General features: G+C 37.6%; 1 protein-coding gene across 1 annotated transcript in view; it reads right to left on the bottom strand.

Moving 5' to 3' along the window:
• The window catches only part of KCNU1 (potassium calcium-activated channel subfamily U member 1), a gene marked incomplete at both ends in the record, with an annotated part of 133883 nt that overhangs the window by 78715 nt on the left and 31624 nt on the right, over nt 1–23544 (bottom strand). The window contains 6 exons of the mRNA XM_084876253.1: nt 10680–10777; nt 10915–11004; nt 15288–15356; nt 15738–15850; nt 20322–20474; nt 22836–22905. Of these exons, the coding sequence (XP_084732379.1) occupies nt 10680–10777; nt 10915–11004; nt 15288–15356; nt 15738–15850; nt 20322–20474; nt 22836–22905 (593 nt within the window). The remainder of the gene's footprint in view (nt 1–10679; nt 10778–10914; nt 11005–15287; nt 15357–15737; nt 15851–20321; nt 20475–22835; nt 22906–23544) is intronic.

The following is a 23544-nucleotide window of genomic DNA, read 5'->3' as shown; positions in this document are numbered from 1 at the left end:
ACCAGCCAAGCCATGGTGATTAGTGTTTTTTCTTAATTCTCTAGTAAATGTGAACCTATCTTGCTTTTAAATTAAGATGTATAAGCAAATTAAGCATGATCATAAAGATTATCTGGATGGATTACTTTCACCATTTCCTACCTTATTTATGGGTTGTTAAAGCACATTCAAGGATCATCCAGCCAGATATAAGGCTGATAGGCCCATTCTGTGGATAGACTGGGCTGTGTGGATCAATTCTCATTGTAGATACCTGCTTTAGAGTATTTTCTTATTTGTCACAGTCAATGGGGGAATTAAAGACAATGGGGAAAATAATAATAAGTTAAATTATTTTGTTTTAATAGCTGTTTTAAAGGATAGTGAGAAAAGCCAGTGAACCTGAATGACTAAAATTATATTTAAGGATTTTCTGTGGCTTTTATTATCCATGAATTGCCAATCCTCTATCATCACAAAAGATATAGCAAAGAATAAATATGGTTGGCGTACGGATCATCTTTACATTATCCAAACAATTTTCCAATTGGTAACAACTTTGCATTAATGTAGACATAATGTTCATACACACACACACGCACACAATATCAATAGTAAATAATGTATTCTTAAGGAATTTTAGATGTTATTTCTCACAGCACTCTACTTCTTACTTCTCATCAGATCAACTGGTACATGGAGGGTTCCAAGTTTGCCCTGTGAATCGCCCATGTGATATCCTTCGAGGAGTTGAGATTCCCACTCTCATCTCCCTTCCCAAAACTCATCTACCATAAAAAACTTTCTGGAACAATCCATGCAATCCTCCTAACCTCTTCCTCTTTGACCTTCTGCTAGAATCATCAATACGGCACTTGAAATGCTGCCTTATCTGGCCTCTGGTCAATTTTATATGAATTTGTCTTGTTTACCCACTAGATTGCTTAGGAATTTAAACATGATTTCCATATCTACAAACACATCAAGCACAGTGCTGATCTAGCACTAGAGACATTCAATAGATCTATTTCCCATACTTTTTATTTTTTAAATAAATCTTTATTGTTCAGATTATTATAGTTGTTCCTCTTTTTTTACCCCATAGCTCTCCTCCACCTGGTTCCCACCCCATCCCATCCCCTTACCGCCCCCCACTGTCTTCATCCATAGGTTTACAATTTTTGTCCAGTCTCTTCCCTCACTCTCAAACCTGCTTCCCCCTGAGAATTGTCAGTCCACTCCCTTTCTATGCCCCTGATTCTATTTATATGCACCAGTTTATTCTGTTCACCAGATTTTTTATTCACTTGATTTTAATACTCATTTGTTGATAGATATGTATTTGTTGTACCAACCATTTTAAAAGGAAATAGAAAGATCTGAAAGTCCCCTTGTTAGTCTGTAGCTGTCATTAAGAGTGAGGCAAAGTATAAATTCACAAAATTCCACAAGGCCTATCCTCTAACAGTTCTTAACTCTTTCTCACAGATTATCTCAGTCATAAAATCTTAGAATAAAAGGCAAATAAAGATAGAAACTAAAATTCCTAGGACTTTGATATTCCTCCTAGTGCAGACATGAAGTGGTGGCACCTTTGGTGACTCAGACATTTAACACCTGCTTCCCCTGTAGAATAGGTACAGTAAAACCTCTGTTAAATTGACCCACCAATCTGGGATCCTTACTTGAACAAAAGGATGAGTTTTCTTATAAGAAAGAGGTGAATTATAGCAAAAACAATATCAGGGATTTATCTCAAAATCCACATATTTGGAAGGTTCTGCACTTACTACATACTAAACCCAATTTTGTACACATTCTTAAATATAATAATTGATAATTTCAATAATAAGTAATTAAATGAGCACTTACCTCAGTCTGAAGTCAAGAAAAGTGCTTTAAATACCTAATCTCATTACAAAAAGTTCTACAAAGAATTAATTACTATTATACTTATTTAAGATATCAAAACTGAAGCACCCATTTGTTAAGCAACTTGTCCAATATCATAGAGCTTAGAGCCAGCATTTGAACTTACCTTATATAATGCCAGAGCAGAATGACTCTGCTCTGCTTATAATACGGTATTTAATGGTAAACAATCATATTTTTCAAGCATTAAATATTTTCTTGGTATCAGATAGATACTAAACTATAATGTTGCCAAAACATATGACAGTTATTCATAATAAAGTTTATAGTAATAGACTTTTTAGATCAACCCTCTACTTAAAATCTCTAGACATATAACCCTCTCCCTCCAAACCTGTGTTCTAGTTAATCAAGGTTTTAATGTATTAAAGAGCTATAGGAAAAGAGGGGTGAGCAAAATTTACTGACCCTATTTTGCAGATTCTGAAACAAAGACAATTTCATCATCAATTTGTTGGAAAGGAGGGATATATTAATACTAAAAAAAGCCATTTGGAAGTAGTTGAAGTGCCATCCCAACCCACACTTCTAGAGAGTTCTTAAAAAGTGATCTGAAAGAAACTGTATACATAACCTCTGGCTATCATATAAGTTATCTTAGGACTATTGGGGGAGGTATATTTACTTAGTTTAATGATATTGGGAGAAGTAGGGATGAATTCATGTTGGTGAGAAACAATTACATTGGTCAGTATAGAAGCTGATAAAGCAAATATTCTGGTTTCAGTCGAATTTTTATTGCCCCAGGATTCTCAGAAAGCCACAGGGGACCAGAGTTCTTTGAGACTCTTACCCGTCTGCATAGCTCAAGTTGCTAGTCGGACTTGATCCATCCCTTGAAACAAAACCACGTGTTGATGTCGCTTGGGATTCCCTCCTGCTCATGGTCATTGGCATTATTTTTGTCCCTGCAATAGCATAGCAATCTTAGTGAGTTGGAATAGTATCTGTTCATAAGAGATTTTGGAACTTACTAATGGCTGAGATATTTCTAAGCCCTTAACCAGGGAGAAGCTGGGGTCCTTAGCTACACACTAGTTCTAAGAGGGTCAATTATAGAAGACTCTGTAATTTCCTTCTGTAGAATTGAGAATGGGTGGAAAATGATTGTGAGGATTCAATACCATATTGTATGTTTGAAATAAGTACCTATTGAGTTGCTGCTGTATTTTTCTAATCCATCACTCCTCCTAACTTACCCAAAAATTCTTGCTACAGATGAGGTATAGAGCCACTATAGGTCTCTAAGAAAAAAAACCACATGATAAAATCCCCTTCTCCCTTCTGCAGATGGTGCTTAGATTGCAATTCATTCTACTAGGACATTGCCACCTTTTAGTTTATTTCCCTTCGTGGCTTCTTTATCATTAATTCCTAGAACATTTGTAAAGTTCAAAATCCATAAATAATATAAAATCAAGTACTTTTTCAATCTGCAGATGGGGATATTACTAGGGTTTCAGAGGGTGATTGTGAGGATACATGCTATAATATTTGCAATTTAATAATAAAATGAGCAACATGAAGCTGCACTGAGGTGGTTAAAGCTGACACATGAGTCATTACTTCGCATGCACATGTTGGCCATTCTTATTTCAGAACCCACATTCAACCTAGGAATCCTTTCAACACATCAGGATAGGAAACCTTTATTGGTCACTTACCACCCAGAATTATGATTAAAAAAAATAACATTTAAAGGAGTGCTTTGGAAGTTAAATGCTTTTCTTTTACTCTTAAGAACCCTGCATTATCTGCTTCCCTGAACCTGTCAGAGATGGGAAGATTGTCTGAGAAGAAGTTATCCAAGTGAGGACAAAGTCAAAGAATAGTCATCATTGGTACTTCTCTTCTCCCACCCACATGAGTAGAGAGGAGAGAGCTGGCCTTTTCTTCTTGTTTCAATTTAAGAATCATCTTGGTACCAATACTACTCAGAATAGGGATTTCATGTGGAGCAAGGCTTTAAACCACATAGCACCAGGTTTAGGATAACTGCAGACAGAAAAAGCCACAAGAAAACCTTGGTATCCCTCTTGTTTTGTGGTGATTCTTTCTGAACTATTGTAATCTATGGAAAATATCAATCGAGTCAAAACACACTTCTGGAAGAAGAGAGACATCCTTTGTTTAGGTGATTTGTCAGCTTAAATAATCAGTAATTGCATCACACAGGTGTGCTGGGAGCCAGGCTTGGCATAAGATAGCTCCCTACCTATAATCCTCGGAAGCCTCCACTTATTTATGGAGGCTTCATGGGGGTTTCAGGTTGACTGATGTTTCCTTATTTCGTGGTTACCTTTTGCCCTCTGGGAATGGCCCTGGGAGGGAACTTCTGAAGAAAAGTCTGAATGAGAACTAGTGTGTTACCAACTGTCAGTCTTTAAAGGCCAGCGGCTTAGTACTCAGGATAGAAGCTGAGCTGTGGAATGTAAAAAGCAACATGCTCAAACTGGCTTAGGAACAATGGAACTTTCGGGAAGTCTCTGCCTTCTCAAAGCCCAACTCTCCAGCCAACAACATTTGCCAGGCCCTAAAAAAAAAAAGAGTGTGAAATTTTTGCAAAAGCTTTGAATCTTTCCCTGTGCCATGCTTAATAAAATATCTTCCGAGAACACATTATGATCTGTATAATGTTGGAAGCTTTCATATTATCGAAGCACGTGCTTGTCTGTGGGTATCAGAAAGAAAAGCCTGATGAGGACTGGAGAAGTCTCTGGCTGTGTGTACGTGGACTGGAGGTAAAAGGTGAAATGCTTCCTTCCAACTCTGAATTCTATGATCCAAATGACCTTCAAAGAAGTCTAAAAGTGTTCACCAGGGTGCAGATTGGGCGATAGGGCAGTTAAGAGTGAGCAACACTCTACTGTTGCCCTTGCCCCCAGCTTCTATGGTGCTTCAAATGCTTGAGAAAAAAAGCAAAGAATAAAATAAAAATCGGAAGACAAAATCATCTCTCTCAAGTCATTCTAAAACAGTTTAATTATTTTATTTATTTATATATATATATATTTTAAAATATATTTTTATTGATTTCAGAAAAGACGGGAGCTACCTCTTGTATGAGCCACACTGGCAATTAAACCTACAACCCAAGCATGTGCCCTGACCAGAAATTGAACCGTGACCTCCTGGTTCATAGGTTAATACTCAACCATTGAACAACACCAGCTGGGCTTATTTATTTCTATATTATCTAGCTTACAGTGTGCAAATAATTATTTTTTCATGTTTTAGACAAGAAAAAAATAGAGTGGATATTGCTTAGCTAGACTGATAATGTCTTTCCATGGCTTACTATGACTTCCCTATAGTTATTCTAAAAAATGTTTCTGAATAAAGCATTAGACATTAAAAAAAAAAAAAAAAAAGGCATGGCAGCTAACGACTGGAAAAAATGAAAGTCCTACATGTGGCCAATGGTGTAATTATCTCTCTCTTCCTCAAGGAGCGATTTCCTTGAAAGCTATGTGCAAACATTTTTCTTTCCTGGCATACATGATAAGACCACATGTTAAACAGGGGTCTTCAAACTACGGCCCGCGGGCCACATGCGGCCAGCAGAGGAGTCTGATCCGGCCCGCCAGGTTTTTTGGGCAGTGAGCGCAGCCGAGGTGTTACAGTAGGAATTAGTAGTTCATATAGTCCGGCCCTCCAGCTCTCTGAGGGACCGTGATCTGGCCCCCACTTTAAAAAGTTTGAGGACCCCTGTAAGACATACCTCATGCATGATTTCCATGCAGATAGCAATAATTCTACTCATTCCTACCTCCCTCAAAAAGTTTTATCAGGTGTTCAAATGAGTGAAAATAATTACTGAATTATTTGGATATTTCCAAATCTTCTCCAATTTACTAAATAGCGAATTTGTTGCAATTATTTACAACTTTTATATTTACCAATCATTGTGACACACCTAAAAAGTGATATTATGTATTATAGATAAGAACCACTGCTCTTAAGGGCTTCAGAGTCAGCAGGACAACAGATCAAGCCAATGTCTTAGTCTTGTAAATGTAAGGATTCTGTTTGGGTCACCTATTCAAACTATTTCTAACTCTTTTCAACTCAATTTTCATAATTCCCCTCTCTTTTAGGTGTGACTCCATCACAGAAATTAGCATTCTAAAGCAATTCTCAGGAGGTGGGGATCAGTGGTATTTGGCCATAACTTTCCTGAGGTCCATTTTCATATTGTCCACTACCTCCACTCCATCACATAGGATGATTTTTATGTGATCATCCTTGCCTTGGTTGAGGACCACTTCTCTAAAACCATGGGCATTAGAAATTTCAATGTTGAAATAACAGAACTCTATAGTTGGTACTGGGAAAGTTCCTGGCCAATGACTTATGTAATTTACACAAAATGGCAATTACTCCTACTTCTTTAAAACCTCACTCTATTGGTCTTCATGCTCTGCCGGACCACCATCATCCCCTCCCCAAAAATCAAGGAATGGGTTAAAGTAAGTATAATTTATTAGAACTTTTCTGGCAATTTTTATTTCATCTGTTTTTCATTGATTAGGAAAAAAATGATTTGTTTTATATCCCCTTAGGTAATCTGATAATTAATTTATGTGTAGTGTTTACTATTTGCCAGACACTGGTCTTAATGCTTTGTATATGTATATACTCAATTTGTATACCTTTAAATATGGATATTCTCATTTATCCCTCTGAGGTGTGTAATATTATTATCAATATTTTACATAAACAAAAAGCATAGGGAGACCTTCAATAATTTGCCCTAAGTCATACAGCTAAAAAGTAAATGACCAATGCTGAATTCATCTTCTAACCATGGAAGTCTGTTGCCTCTAAAACTTTAGAGTGAGAACTCTGTGTAGTTTAGTTTAGAGAAAGGAAAGTAATCAATGATAGAGTAATTATGAATCATAGAATATCACAGCAATTTTTAACTTTTTTTAACCTCATGGCACACACAAACTAATTTCCAAAATTCTGTGTCACACCAAAAAATATATTTTTTCATCATCTGATGAAATAAAAAATAGGTCCAATTTTGAAGCATTCACACTGGAAAGCTATTGTGTTGGTTGTTGTCATCTTTTTAGTTGACAATCTAAGGGGAAAGAGGTCAGTTGCCCTGACTAAATAGTTGGGTATTGCATGTTTTTAAAGTCCTTGAAGCACACAGGTTGAAAATTGCTGGAATATCAGAATGGAAAAGTCCATAGAGGTGATGAGAAGTTCCCAGTTTGGAAATGATGACACCAAGACCCAAAAGGTAATGTGTTTGTCCTAAAACACCACTAAGGAGTGAGTGGTCAGAATTCAAGTCTTCTGCTTCTCATTCAGGATAGTAGAAAGAAGAAACTGGTGCGACCAAGCAAACTTAATTAACTCAAAAAAAGTGTCTCTTCCATTAATTGAAGGGAATAGACTGGGGATAGATACCCTTTATCTGGCTCTGAGATGTGAAATACTCAACCTAGAATTTGTATTAATCCAAAGTCAGTAAAAATTTTATTTTGGCATCATTTTATGAAAGTCAATTCTCTGGGAGAACTTCCAGATATTATCATGACTTTTAAGTCTATAAGGCCAAGCAGTCTGCTTCTATATGGATGTACTCTTTGACACATTTGGGCTAAAACTAACTCTTCAGATTCAAATTCATGCTCCAACCAACCAGACCAGTGATCATTCCCATGGTACTCTGCTGCCATCATCTGGCAAACTGAAGTTAAGAGCAGCAAATCTTAATACCATATTTATAGAGTCCTGAGTCAGTGGGATAGGCTTGGAAGGAGTGATGACTGAGGATTAGTATGGAGCAGGAAGAAGAAATGATTATATTATGAAAAGAATAAAAAAATTCCTGCGCTTAAACATTAGATTGTAAATTGAAAGTCTTACTAATTTATTCTTTTGATACTATAAAATGCATGTCATAGACATGGGTAAAAAATTGGCACATATGCAAAATGAATGCAGGGCCTCTCTCTTTAACACAAACATTTCCATATTTATATCAGAAAAACTTCCTGCTTTTAAATATTTATAGTAAAACAGCACCTAAAAGTCAGTTAAGTAAAGGGGTGCTTATGCATTTTTATAAAACATTTTTGTTTTGCAAAATGATTGATAATGGTGAAGCATATGAGTGTGAATAATTTATTTGCAAAAGTTTTTATTTTTACACTATGTTTATAGGGCTATGTCTATTGCACAAAACCATGCTACATTTTCATACAATATAAAGACTAGTGGCCCAGTGCAAAATATTTGTGCACATTAAAAGGGAATTAGAGGAGATATTTTAATGTTGCTATTTGCCCTTTCTCTATAATAGAAGTGTCAGAGATGAAAGAAAATTAGTAAAATGCATATGAAAATCTTTCTCCTGTCAGAATACAGGGCACGCCGTGGAACCCAGAGTCGAGTCCCTGCCCAACCGCACAAGCCTTGAAATTGCATGAGACCTAGACCTGGCTGGCCCACCCACATTGGGTGAGATCCAGACCAGGCAGGCCCCAGCCCTGTCAAGCACCGCTGGGCAGGGGGCACAGCCTGAGGTGACCTATCAAGCTCCACTGAGCGGGATCATGGCCTGAGGTCTCCTGTCAAATCCTGCCAGGTGTGTGGGGGGCAGCCTCAGGTCCCCTGCCCTAGCCCGGCACTACGCAGCTTCAGGTCCCTACTAATTGCTCATTATGGCTCCTTATGAGAACCCTGCCTCCCCTGTGGGTGCAGCTATCTTGTGATGGTGCGAGGGTCAATTTGCATATTACCTCTTTATTATATAGGATATATACATTGAGAGGATACTTTTAACACATTTTTCTCCTTCTTATTCACACCTTCTTTAGTGAAACATTTCTCCTATTTAGTCAAGCTTTAAAAAATCTGTATTGTTATAGAATTAAAAAAGAATCTATGGCCCTAGCCAGCTTGGCTCACTGGAAAGAGCATTGGCCTGCAGACTGATAGGTCCTGGGTTTGATTCTGGTCAAGGGCACATGCCCATGTTGTGGGCTTAATCTCCAGTGTGGGGCATGCAGGAGGCAGCTGGTCAATGAGTCTCTCTCATCATTGATGTTTCTCTCTCTTCTTCTCCCTTCCTCTCTGAAATCAATAAAAATATATATTTAAAAAAGAATCAATGTTTAATTTTTGAATCCAAAATAGGGTGTTAAAGGCCATTTATTGAACAATATTTTTCAGACTGAAGTATTTCAGGAAATTATATCTACACTAATAAAAGAGAAAAATACTAATTGACCATACCTTCACTATACCCATAGCCAATCAGAGAAAGTATGCAAATTAACTGAATAAAGATGGTAGTTAATTTGCATACACAGGCACTGAGCAGCTGGGTCCCAGGAACATCCTCCAGAACCAGGCTGCTCCTAGCCTGTAAGCCCATGTTTAGGCCCTGAGCGGCAGGGGTCGCAGAATGCCTCTTGGCCACTTGCAGCCTATGAATGTAAGTGCCAAGCAGCTGGGGGCAGGGTGGCAACATCCCCGCATCACCATAGTCACCTGGGGTCTTGGTCTCAGGCTGGCAGTCACGCATGGAACCACACAGTAATCTAGGAACATTATATATATATATATATATATATATATATATATATATATATATATATATTCCTAGAAGAGATATTTTATATAAATATATAAATATATAAATATATAAATATATAAATATATAAATATATAAATATATAAATATATAAATATATAAATATATAAATATATAAATATATAAATATATAAATATATAAATATATAAATATATAAATATATAAATATATAAATATATAAATATATAAATATATAAATATATAAATATATAAATATATAAATACATATACATATACATATACATATATATGTAGACACACACCCCCATGCACGAATTTTGTGCACCGGGCCTCTAGTATAAATATGTGTGTGTGTGTGTGTGTGTGCATAGATATATACTAGAGGCCTGCACCCTCTCTAATCTGGGACATCCCTCTCACAATACAGGACTGCTGGATCCCAACTGCTCGCCTGCCTGCCTTTCTTATTGCACCTAACCGCTTCTGCCTGCCAGACTGATCACTCCCTAACCATAAACTGCCAGCCTGATTGATGCCTAACTACTCCCTTACCACCCTGTTTGCCCCCAACTGCCCTCCCCTGCAGGTCTGGTCACCCCCAACTTCCCTCCTCTGCTGGCCTGGTCATCCCTAACTGCCCTCCCTTGCAGGCTTGATCGCTCCCAACTGCCCTCCCTTGAAGGCCTGGTCCCTCCCAACTGCCCTCCTCTGCTGGCCATCTTGTGGCAGCCATCTTGTGTCCACATGGGGGCAGCCATCTTGTGTGTTGGAGTGATGGTCAGTTTGCATATTATTCTTTTGTTAGATAGGATACATATATATGCCCCAAACTGTCTTAAAGTCTCAAAGGGGAATTGAAATATTCAGAGAACATGGAGGCAGGGCTGAGACAAAGCCCTTAATTTGGCATCTAGAATGGCAGCCTGAGAAGCTCCATGAACCTGCTCCTCAGGGAATCTCTGGTAGAATTCATTTGCCTTGCCTGTGAATGAGATGGACTAAATAACTAGTAAGGCTGGTTTCAGCCATCAAGGACTGATTCTCAGATCTTGTATGCCCAGTAAGGAAATGTCTGCTACTTCTTGGCTAAGTTCAAAGGGGCATTTTAAGGAATGGGACCTATCCTCTTTTCCTTGGCCACACCCCCAAAAGCTGTGTCGAGGACAGCCAGGGGTAAAGTGCAGTTACCTGAAAAGTCTCCACGGCTCTTGAATTTGCAGCTACATTTTCCAATTAGCTCGGGAGAATGCACATCACTGTGACAGGTGGCACAGTAAAAGGCAGCTCTGGACAATGAAAGCAAATCAAGAATGACTTATGTGAGACTTAACACTAAGGGAGCATGGTGCTGACTCAGTCTGCCTGCCATTAACTTGTATGTGAGTTAGGATGTTCTCCCCATAAAGTAATAAAAAAAAATTACCTTCTGACATCCTTTGCAGATTCAGCAATAAAGAACCCTAATGTGTTCTTTTGCAACTTGACCTGTGCTGGTGGATTTAGTATCAGACCACTAGAGACAAGAAATAAAAATAAGGCATTTTTTCCAGCCAATATTTGTGCCAATATTTGGTGTTTTATTTTGTCATTACCAATGGATTCTCTAAGTTGCAGAGTTACTAGGACAATCCCCTTTTACTTATAAACATGGTAGAAAATGTAAATTTGGTATAGTTGATACTCTAATTACTGCTAAATATGCTGAGGAAAGGGAGGTCACAACACAATTTGTACACAACTGAGCAAAGGATAAGTTCTTCCTGGGACTATGTCTTGAATCTGAGATGGTCAAACAAACTCAAATATATAAAGCCTTGATAACTTAGGCTATCCACTGACATCTAGGTCAAGGCCATACAGTTACTAGACTTACTAGTGGTGTTCATGCTTAGGCTATTTGACCTTTACAATTAAATTATGTCTATTAACCAGTTGGGTTCAAAAGTTCCTTTTATTTGCCTATCCATTTTCTGAACCTGTGTATTTCTTCAGTCCACAGGCCAAAGCTCTAACCACTGAGCAAAACCAGGTAGGGAAAACCTGAATATTTCTTTCAACTTCATTTTGGTCTCCTGATTGCAAGATTTTTGAGAGTAGGAACAACATGAATTGTTTGTATTTTTACATTACTTGTATATTTTGATTTTTCCATTTTCTTATGGGTTGTATGTTTAAAAACCCTGCCTTATAAATTTCACCCATGATACTCCTTGATGCAGTAGTCCATTATGACTGTTTCAGTTCCTGATATTTCTTCCTATGTTTGTCAGATTTCCTGTTTTTTTTCAGACCTCTAGGATGAAGAGGCCTTATAACCCTATAACTCCTCGCACTTCATTTGTGCATGAAGAAAGTATTCCTTTCCTTCTTTAAAACACACTCTTTTATATTCACATTGGAAAGAGGTTAGGTCTTAATTCTGGAAAAGCTTATTCTGCTGTTCTGCTGTTAGGGTAAGTATTAGAGCCTCACAAAAAAAAAAAAAAAAAAAAAAAAAAAAAAAAAAAAAAAAAAAAAAAAAAAAAGACTTTTACAACAAAAGCTGTTCAGCCCCATACCAAGAGTAGAAAGATGCTGAGGAGCTATACTCATGTACATTATTACCCGATACATTGGCTCACAGTTTCTGAGTATTTACCAACTGATATTATTGAGTGGAATGACTGCCTTAACTTTCAAAGAGAAAGAACATAGACTTGTATTTCTCACCCCATATATCACTGGCTACTTTTTAGTAGCTCTCAAGTATACTTAGTTGATTCTTCATATTTCTTTTTTTGTTTGTTTGTTTTTTATTTAGAGAGAGTGGAAAGGAGTGGGAGAGACACACAGAGAAAAACATCAATGTGAGAGAGACACAGCAATTGGTTGCTTCCTGCACATGCCCCAACTAGGGCCAGGGTTTGAGCCTGCAACCAAGGTACCTGACCTTGACTGGAATCGAACCCGGGACCCTTCAATTCATAGGCCAATTCTCTATCCACTGAGCCAAACTGGCTAAGGTTTTAAGAGTCTCATGCTCTACCGACTGAGCTAGCCGGGCAAACTGGCTAAGGTTTTAAGGGGATGTCTTCTGAACTCTTATTAAGTATTTAGTTTTGAAGATTAATATTTGAAAGAAGAGGTGAACTTTTGAAGATTTTTTTGAACTAGCATTATTGCTTAATTCTTCTCATTAATCATGGCCAGTTGTTTTATTAGAGAATGTTTGCTACTGAAACAATCTCAGGATATTACCTAACTGGGTCAGGTCCAACTTCATCTCTTAGCAGGTGACAAATTATTCTTTAAGACAAATCTTTATGATTATCCAGGGTTTTTGCAAGATGTAGAGTATATTCAAGTGTATCAATTAGAAGAGAAAATAAAAGGTGAAAAAAGAGATTTTCCACCAGTGTTTCAAGCCCAGCCTTTGAGACACCCATTTTTCTTCCACTTATTTATGACTATGGTGGATGCAGTACAGTTTGGTTATCAGATTATGGCTCAGCCACTGGAGAGCAATGTGAACTTGGGGAAATTAGTTACCTTTTCTGGGCCTCGGCTCCCTCTTCTGTAAGATGCAACTAATAATTGTGCATACCTCACAGCATTGTTGAGAGGATTCAAGAGCTAATGTAAGTAAAATGCCTACAGCATCATTGGTCATGAACTAGCAAGCATTTAGGAGATTGCTATTATCAGTATCTTTGCCAAATCAGGACTTTGATTCACCTTTTTGGTGAGAAATCAAAGTTAAGACTATGTAGAGAAGGTTCCTCTTTCATTGTGGGTAGGTGCATACTACATAGGAAATAGCACCTGGAACTCTCAAATATATGTAGAAATTAGTTGCTTAATAGATATTCATGTTTCTGGTGTATGGTGTCCTAATAGTCATTCTAATAATATTAGAAATGTAGGGTGTCAGGATTGAAAAAGATCTTAAAAGCATTTGGTCTAGTCCTGATTGGTTTGGCTCAGTGGATAGAGGGTCAGCCTGAGGACTGAAGGGTCCCAGGTTCGATTCCCGTCAAGGCATATACCTTGGTTGTAGGTACATCCCCAGGAGGAGGCATGTAGGAGGCAGCTGATCAATATTTCTCTCTCACTAATGTTTCTAGCTCTCTTTCCCTCTTCCTTCCTCTCTGTAAAAAATCAGTAACATATAGTAAAAAAAAAAAAAAAAAAAAAAAAGCATTTGGTCCAGTAATATCCAAATGCCAGTGAATAAACTATGTCACGGAGCTTTACAAAATTCTCAGGCCCCACCCTTAGAGATTTTGATTCTGAAAAGTTCAGAAGCTGGGTTTTAGAATATATAGTCTTTAAAACTTTGTAAATAATTCTGATGTGTAGCCCAGGTTGTTGAATGCCAAAAAGATGTTTAAACTTGATCAAGTTGGGGGCCAGTCTGAAACCCAAGTTGCCTGGTGTAGGTTTAGATCTTGTGATTTTTCCAGGATTACTAAATAGAATGTAGCCAGCCAGATAAAACTACTTGTCAAATCTGCTTAATGACTTGCTTTGTACTGTACCCAATGATTTCTTTTGCACAGAGTCCTTCTGCATGCTCTCCACTTGCACAGAACTGTTGTTCTTTCTGGCCTTTCACATAAAGTCATTCCTGTGTAGCCCATGTACTATCACTCAGAATTACTGAATTTTGTCTGTTTCCCTGTAATTGCATGGTTCCTGGTAATGTTGGTTTTAGACTTGGAAGGGGTCTTAGGTGTTAACATGAGTTCCTCATTTTTCAGATGGTAAACACTCTGCCAAGGCCACTGGGCTAGCAAATGATAATCAGGACTAGAATCTAGTGTGTTGATTCTAATTTAAGTTAGTTTTGCACGGAAAACCACACATCAGCCAATGTCTTTCTTGTCTCCCATCTAATTAAGCCCCCATTTTTAATTTCATCATCTTTTCTCACTATGTTATTGTAGCTGATTCTCTATTTGTCCTAAATTTTTTTTCTTTTTTCTGACATGATAACTTATTTTACTTCTAACACTATCCAATAAGGGTTCTCAGGCAATGCTGGTAACATTATCTCTTTCCTTCATATCCCCTATTAACAGCAGACTTTTTCTAGTAGACCAAATTCACATTTTGCCATATTTTACAGAATTGTTTTTTAAGACCAGAGTTAGTGAGAACATTTTTATCATAAATACTTCTATTGTTATGATATGGCTTCAGGGTCAAGATTTGCAAGATCTTGCCAAAACCGATTTGGCTCAGTGGATAGAGTATCAGCCTGCTGACTGAAAGATCCCGGATTCGATTCCGGCCAGGGGCATGGACCTGGATTGTGGGCACATCTCCAGTAGGAGGTGTGCAGGAGGCAGCTGATCAATGATTCTCTCTCATCGACGTTTCTAATTCTCTATCCCTCTTCTTTCCTCTCTGTAAAAAATCAATAAAATATATTTTTTTAAAAAGATTTGCAAGATCTGGTAATATATGAACAGGAACAGATGTGAGAGGATGACACCTCCTGAAGAGAACTGGGGCTGGGTCTTAGCAGCAAAGGCAAAGCACCTGTCCACCCTTTACAGTAAGCATGTCAAACTCGTGGCCCATGGGATTCATGTCTCATTTTTTTGGCCCATTTTAACCTGTGAGTTTGACATGCTTGCTAGGGTAGCCATGCTAACCACAATCACTGGAAATATACTAAATTTACCACAGCAGCCTGGGCTGCTCTCTACAAATGTCAAAAAGCTTAGTGATGGTTATATATTTGGAAAAGTCTTCATCATAAAGATTCTACTAAAAAAAAACAACTGAAGAGATTTGAAGCCTCATTGCTACCAGTACCCGGAAGGTGAGGATTTGTGCTCGATGGCTATCAGCATGAGGTGCAGCTTCACAAAGCAGAGCCTGCGAAGGAAGACAGAGCATCATGAGGAGAGGAAGGACAGGAGGCCACTACTTCACACTACTATGACTAACACTTTGTGCTCTGTCCCTGTAGGGACACTAGCACTTCAGCCGAGGAAGGGCCTCCCAAATATGGAATTCCCACTTGCAAGTGGATCCATCCTGAAGTAGCTCATAGCCAGCATGCCAACTGAGACAGAGATACAATTGTCCCACAACTTCTCTAAGTTGCAGCGACTCAGACTTATTCTGATCTCATATTCTTATATCTTCAGTGCTTGTCATGGAGCCTGGCCTACAGAAATGCCATCATTGATCATTGTTGAAAGAATGTTATTGTGTGTGGGGGGAAAAATGAGGAAAGCGTTTCTTTTAACTTACAGGCAAACTTCAGGAAAAGGTAGTCCAGCTAAGTCATCAGAAAGGCGTTGAGTCAGGATTTTGTTCTTCAAGCTACTTAAAAAGATTTTTTGCCAGGGCTGTTTAGGAGAAACCTGTAATATACAATCATGCCACATGAAGCGCGTGATATGGAAGATGGGATGCTATAATTCAAGTTGTATATTTTGCTAAGCAGTAAACCAGCACCCACTGCACTTAGGTGATAGGAAGAAGACTTGTCCTAGTGTTTAACTGGAGAAATGTCAAAGGAAGAACTAAAACTCTAACCTGCACCTCAACTTTTTTCACTAAAGATTTCTGAATGAAATGGTAGCATTAAGACTTGTTTTATTCTCAGATGGCACCCAATATTCCTTGCTGAAAATTATAATTCTTCTTCCAAAATTTTCAACAAGGTAGGTTGATTTTTGAGCCAGTAATAACATGGGAAGGATAATATATAATCTAAGTTGTCTCTCCCTGGATATGGCTGTTTAAGATTTATTTTTTAAGATACATTAGTTTTCTCCTGACTACCTATAGGCACATTTTATTGTGTTCACTTTATTGCATTTCACATATGTTGTGTTTTTTTGTTTGTTTTGTTTTGTTTTGTTTTTTCAAATTGAAGGTAAGGCCCTCAATTAGCAAAAATATTATGAGCCACTTTATTGAGATACTCACTTTATGGCAATGGCCTAGAAGCAAAACCACAATATCTCTGAGGTATGCCTGTCACCACATACCACAAAGGAAAAATATACATGGTTTTCTGCCCAGTATCAGAACCCTTCATGGGTTCAAATAAACTGAGGGCCATCCTGATTAATGGAAATGAAAATGTAAAAATCGCCGAAACCGGTTTGGCTCAGAGGTAGAACGTCGGTCTGTGGACTCAAGGGTCCCAGGTTCGATTCCGGTCAAGGGCATGTACATTAGTTGCGGGCACATTCCCGGTAGGGGGTGTGCAGGAGGCAGCTGGTCGATGTATCTCTCTCATCGATGTTTCTAACTCTCTATCCTTTTCCCTTCCTCTCTGTGAAAAAATCAATAAAATATATTAAAAAAAAGAAAATGTAAAAATCAAGGATAGCAGTAAGTTTCTAGAGAAATGGGAGACATGAAGGGAGCAAAGCAAAGATGTCTCTCAAAAAGGCGAAATGCAACCAGAGGGGACAGGGAGCAGCTAAAAAGAGCATAGCGAAATGTTGAGGGATTTGTGTAGGATCCCTCAACATTTCGTTATGCTCTTTTTACATCCTCCTCATATTCTTCCTCTGCTTCTTTGAGAATCACTACCACACTATTCTGACATGGCAGGACAGGCTCGTTAAAGCCCAGAAACTCAGGTAAAAGTTTAGAATCCCTGTGAACTCTGAAACACAGTAGCCATGGAGAGTAAAGGCAAATTCAGAAATATTTCTCCCATGCTTTAGGGGGAAAAATTAAAACAAACAAACAAAAATTTCTGCCCTGCTAAAAAAGATCACCATGCTGAAATCGGTTTGGCTCAGTGGATAGAGCGTCAGCCTGTGGAGTGAAGGGTCCCAGGTTCGATTCTGGTCAAGGCATGTACCTTGGTTGCAAGCACATCCCCAGTGTGGGGGAGGGTACAGGAGGCAGCTGATGGAAGTTTCTCTCTCATCCGTGTTTCTAACTCTCTATCCCTCTCTCTTCCTCTCTGTAAAAAATCAATAATATACATACAACTTGAATATATAAATAAAGACCACCATTTCAAGCAATCTAGGCATTCCTCCTACCCTTCCCAAGATTCAGCTAAAACCCCTGCCTTTTCCCATACTCTTGAATTTCTCTGTTTAGGAGGGCTCACCTCACAGTGCAGTTCATATCAATATTTAAGTCCTTATTGCCATAGAAATTGACTTAGTACATCTAAACTAAATGATCCACTTTTCAAAAATGGTAAACATGATAACCATAAAAATGGAGAAGATTCCTGAGTTAGTTTTTTAATTAGGTCAGGAAGGGAAATGGGAAGATAAGATGAATTTTAGATTTAGATAGAATTGGGGAGCTCAAATAAATCAGTTTAATCAAATCTAATGTAAGTTTAAGCTTGTAAGGAAATGCTTTGTGCCTAAAACGAACCAGGAATGCTCTTCAAACTATAATTTACCATCATATATTCAATATAGCAGAACAAATAAACAGCTAAACAAAAGCATATATTATTGATTCAATGCCTTTTCATCTGAGTACTAAGAACTTTTACAAATGTTAACTCAATATTTGGAAAAATCTGGTTATGATATTAATAACACACATTTGTAGATGTAAAAACAGACAGAAAGCTCTAACCAGTTTGGCTCAGTGGATAGAGCATAGGCCTTTGGACTGAAGGGTTCCAGGTTCGATTCTGGTCAGGGGCATGTACCTTGGTTTCGGGCACATCCCCGGTAAAGGGGAGTGCAGGAGGTGGCTGAATGGTCTTTCTCTCTCATCGATGTTTCTAACTCTCTATCCCTCTCCCTTCCGCTCTGTAAAAAATCAATAAAATATATTTAAAAAATAAAACAGACAGAAAGTTAAGTGCATAATGAGAGAAAAATGGGACCTAAGACATTGAAGTCCTGGCCATTAAAACTAAGTCAATAATTTATTACAGACTCTAAAGCACCAGGGCAGCGTACAGAATTAAAAAATGTTGCTCTGACTCTACCCAGTTGAGAATTTCTTAAAAAGTGAGTTTCAGGTTTTACTTCCAAAAAAAATGATTATGGCCATAAATATCTCTCAATTCCAGTATTCCAAAAACCATCTCATGATGAATATTGACATATAATGATCCTCAGTGAGGAAGTTACAACTTCAGGTAAAAAAAGAAAAAGAAAAGCATAATAGGGCTGGAATTCCATTTCTACCTTCTATATTTCCGTGAAAGAGATGAGGTCTTCAGATAGAAAACACATTCCTTTTCATTTTCTTTAGTCATAGAGATTAAAATAACAACCATCACAATAGACACTGCAGTTACCTTCCACTCTCTAAACATTCAGCGCAGAGAGGATTTCCTGACAAGCCATTTCCTAGGTCATATACAGTGACCACTAATTGAAGGTTAAAGCATGGTCAGTGTGGTAGCATCATGCTCATTTCCTGATGCCTGATGGGCATTTCTATTTATCTGTATACATTTCTATTTCTCCTCACATTCACAGAAAAGACTACAGAATTTTTTTGTTTTGTTTTCCAGTTAGTATTGTACTGGCCAGAGCATCTTTCACTTCTTTTCTTTTTCCTTAATGGCACCAGAAAAGGAACTGGAGAATATATACAAATTGTTTGAACTTATTGAACAAAGGAAGTAAAGTGTGAAGAGAGACCAGGAGGGAAATTACATGTACAAAAAATGAAAGTGTGGACTATTAAATGGAGAGAAAAGTGGACAATAGGATACCAGGCCCAGCTGAGGATTAGAACCTTTCCCAGAGCATTTCATGGAAATGGCATTTACAAGGCCATACTTTATGCTATATTAATCCATTCTAATAGTTTCTTTTAGCTGCTTATTCTTAGACAAAGGTTTCCTAGGATCTGATGTGGAAGATTCTGAATAAAACTATAGTCTTAGGGCATAGTGGTAAGACCACAGATCAAACAGTTCTAGTCCTGTTACCCACTTACTATATGACCAAGTTAGTTAACAACACAGACCTATAAGTAGGATACTACCTGTATTTCAAATGCATAACACATAGTAGGCAATCAATCTGTGGTCATTATTATTATTACTGTATAGAATGGCCCAAAGTAATCTAAATATTAGATTTTAATTATTATTTGTATTATTATTGCCACTTGAGGAATATAATTATCATGTTGAGCATTTTGTATTTAATTTATATTTAAGCTAGAGGCCCAGCACGCGATTGAAATCATGCGAGGAGGCACCCCACGGGCCACTGCCAGAGTCAATCATGATGGGCTTCACAGGTTGCCAGGACTTGCGCCTGACTTCTGCCCCAGGCCCCCACTGCCCCTCTGCCGGTGTGCACTCTGGGCTGCCTGAGCCATTGAGCCATCTCAGGCAGGCCCCCTGTCTCTGTTTCTGTCTCCACTCCAGACCTCACCTGTGTAAGCAACCTCCTCCTGTCCTGCCCTCCCTTTACAGTGTCCCAGCCTAATTTGCATATTACCCCCCCCTCTCTTAAATGTTATGTTATTAATGGAGAAGTCATATATATATACATATATATATATATATGTTAATAACATAACATTTAATTACATTTATTTCAATAACTCAAAGTGCTTCTACATTTATGAATATATTTACATTCATAATATCATAGAGCAGGTAGAAAGCAGAGTTATGGTCTCTATTTTGCAGACAAATATTCAATATTCTTTGGCAAGAATAAAATAAATTGCTCTTTATAAGGTCAATGCAGTATCTAGGAACTCAGTCTAGATCTCTCAATTCCTTCCTAGCTCAAGGAGAAGTCAAATCTCATTTATTGGGGTCTTCTTGCTTTCCTTATTTTTTTACATCAATTTCTGATCCTAATATGTAAGAACACGAGGATAGAGCCAAGATTCGACATCAGTTTACAATGTTACCTTACTGTTTTGCTCAAGAAATAAAGATGTTAGAAAGGTGCACAAGCCTGGCACCAAACAGCCTTGAGCCATAAATCCAAGTTTTAATTCAGCAAAACAGATGATGTTGTCTCCAATAGTCCAGTTCCAGCTGGGAATCTTTGGCAGAAAATCCTGTTTCATGATAGAAAGTAGGTCAAACATTAAAAATAAATATAACTTAAAAAAGTGGTTTCTAGATGAATGTCTCTATTTTACTTTAAAGCATTTATTTTGCCCAGGTCAGCACAAGTGATAAGAATAAATTCAACATTTAGAAGTGGTTAGTGGTCAACTATTCCACTTTTTAAAAGGAAACTAGCTATAGTTAAAAAATCAGGTCAAAGGGCTTAGCTAGACCTATGATTCTACATTGAATTTACAATCTCTTTTGCTTATTTGTTTTTTGGAGAGTTTTTCTTATAGGATATAATTGATATATAACATTATATTAGTTTTGGGTATACAATATAATGATTCAATATTTATATACATTGCACAATGAGCAAAACAATAAGTCTAGTTAACATTCATCATCATAGTGCTTATTTTTTATTGTGATAATACTTTAGAGATTTCTTCTCTTTGTAACTTTCAAATATATAATAATATATTATTAACTACTAGAGGCCTAGTGCATGAAATTCATGCACTGGGGGATGGAGGGGGGGTGTCCCTCAGTCCAGCCTGCACCCTCCCCAATTGGTAACACCTCAGGAGATGTCCAATTGTGAGTTTAGGCCATAAATCGACAGTCAGACATCCCTCTCACAATTAGGGACTGCTGGCTCCCAACCACTTGCCTGCCTGCCTGCCTGACTGACTGCCCCTAACTGTTTCTGCCTGCCAGCCTGATCACACACTAACCACTCCCCTGCCATCATGATCAATTCCTAACTACTCCTCTGCTGGCCCTATTGCCTCCAATTTCCCTCTCCTGCCAGCCAGATTGCCCCCAACTTCCCTCCCATGCTGCCCTGGTCACCTCCAACTGCCCTCCCCTGCAGACCTAGTCACCCCAACTTCTCTTTCCTGTAGGTCTGGTTGCCCGCAACAGTCTTCCCCTGCAGGCTTGGTCTCCTTTACTGCCTTCCCCTGTAGGCCTGATCCCCTCAACTGCCCTCCCCTGTCAGCCATATTGTGGCAGTCATCTTGTGCAAGGGTGTGATGGTCAATTTACATATTACATCTTTATCATATAGGATAGCTACTATGCTCTATGATTATATCTCTATGATTTTTTAATTGAAAGAGTGCATTTTTACCCCTTTCACCCATTTTGTTCATTTTGTCCAATCTCATCCCCTGCTTCTGGCAATCACCAATCAGTTCTCTGTATCTGAGTTAAGGGTTTGTATGTTTGTTTGTTTGTTTACTTTAGACTTGGTATATAATAACATCATAGCAATAAATATTTGCCTCAAGAAACAATAAAAGTCTCAAGTGAACACCTGTTGGTTGTCCTTAACTTTTTACTCTTTAATGTATCTTAGTGTGGATTTCTTTGGATTTTTCTTGTTTTGAATTTTCAGCTTCATGAATCTGGATGTCTGTTTCCTTCCACATGTTAGGATGTTTTCAGCCATTATTTCTCAGATATCTCTTCTCCTTGTGAGATTCATAATGCAAATTTTGGTCTCATGATGTCCCATCAGCTACTTAAACTATCTTCACTCATTTGCATTCTTTTCTGCTGGTCTAGTTAGGTGAGTTCCACTACTTTGTCTTCCAGTTTACTGATCCTTTTTTCTGATTTATCTAGTCTGGCTAAGCCCTATAATGCATATATTCTTCAGCTCTGTGACTTCTATTTGGTACTTTCTCATACTTTCTACATCTTTGCTGAAATATTCACTTTTTAAATCTATTCTTCTTTAAAGTTCTGTGACATTTTTTACAGTTATTTTGAACTCTCTGTCAGGTAAGGCACTTATCTCTCATTAATAATTTTTCTGAGATTTAATCTTTTTGTTGTTGTTGTTAAGAACACATATTTCTGTTTGTTCATTTTCCTTTACTCTCTGTGTTGGTTTTTCTGCATTGAAAAAAACCCATCAATCCCTCCTGTTTGGTTGGCATCTCTTAAAGGAATGCCCTCGTGTAGAAGATGAACCTTATTAATCAACCCTGACCTAGCTCTTAGTTGTCTCTCAAACTTTTGTAATTGTCTAATCAGCCTACTTTAGTTTTAGTGGCTCCCGGTATTTGATAGTGTCCCTGTCAGTTTCCCAAAGTAAACGATCTTATTTATCACTTAGATTCAAGCTGATTGGAAGTTAGACCACCAGGCAGCAGCTTTTAAAGTATACAAATATACCTCTTTCTTAATTTACATTCATAAGTGATTAACAGTCTTAATGAGACTCTGAATGTCACCCACAATTGGCAAAAACCTTTCAAGTGCAAACCCATTTGGAAGTATTAAATTAATCTATTACATAGATGAACTAAATTCATCTAGCTCTATAGACTAGATAGAATAGGAATAAATAATACCTTGTTATGGGATTGAAGTATCTGTATGATGACTCTGGTATTAGGGCTATAGTTCTTGACAGAGAGTACCCTACATAAACAACAAATACATTTATCAGTGATTGGCCACATATAATAGTTTTGTAATATAATTCAATTCAGTGTTAAATTGATATCTGGGAAAGCATAATAAAATGCCATATTATAAGTTTCATTGTTATAACATTCTCTAAAAATGTTCTGTTTAATAGAATACCCACTAAAGGTGGCAGTTGTTTTAGTGACTTAGTAAAACAAATCTATGGAAAGGTCAGCTCTTGGTATTTGGAGATTATGGTCTTCTGGGACCAAAGTTTGAAAAGGAAATAAATCATTTTGTGTATATATATATAGTTTAAACTCAAACACATTAATTATAGGAAAAAAATAGAGGTTGAATTACTATCTGTAGCTAGAAATAGCTTATAGACTCTCTTTTCCAATGTTCTTAGTTTACAAATTAAGAAATTAAAGTCTGTGTCATTTTTACTATATCATACATGGTGAAAATTCTCAGCTGTTTCTTGCTCTTTGTAGCATCACTTTCAAATATTTCTATTTATTTTGCCTGGGGGGGGGGGCAGAAGGTCACCTGGGTTAGGAACACTCATTGCTATCACAAGGATAATTGAATTCTGTTACACAAGTCTAGTTCATACTCATAGATAGTTCACAGTTAAAGATGGTAACA

This window comes from Pipistrellus hanaki, assembly GCF_964339955.1.
Source record: "Pipistrellus hanaki genome assembly, chromosome: 3".
Classification (NCBI taxonomy): domain Eukaryota; kingdom Metazoa; phylum Chordata; class Mammalia; order Chiroptera; family Vespertilionidae; genus Pipistrellus; species Pipistrellus hanaki.
Note: the sequence above shows the minus strand (reverse complement) of the source record. Positions and strands in the feature narration are given on the sequence as shown.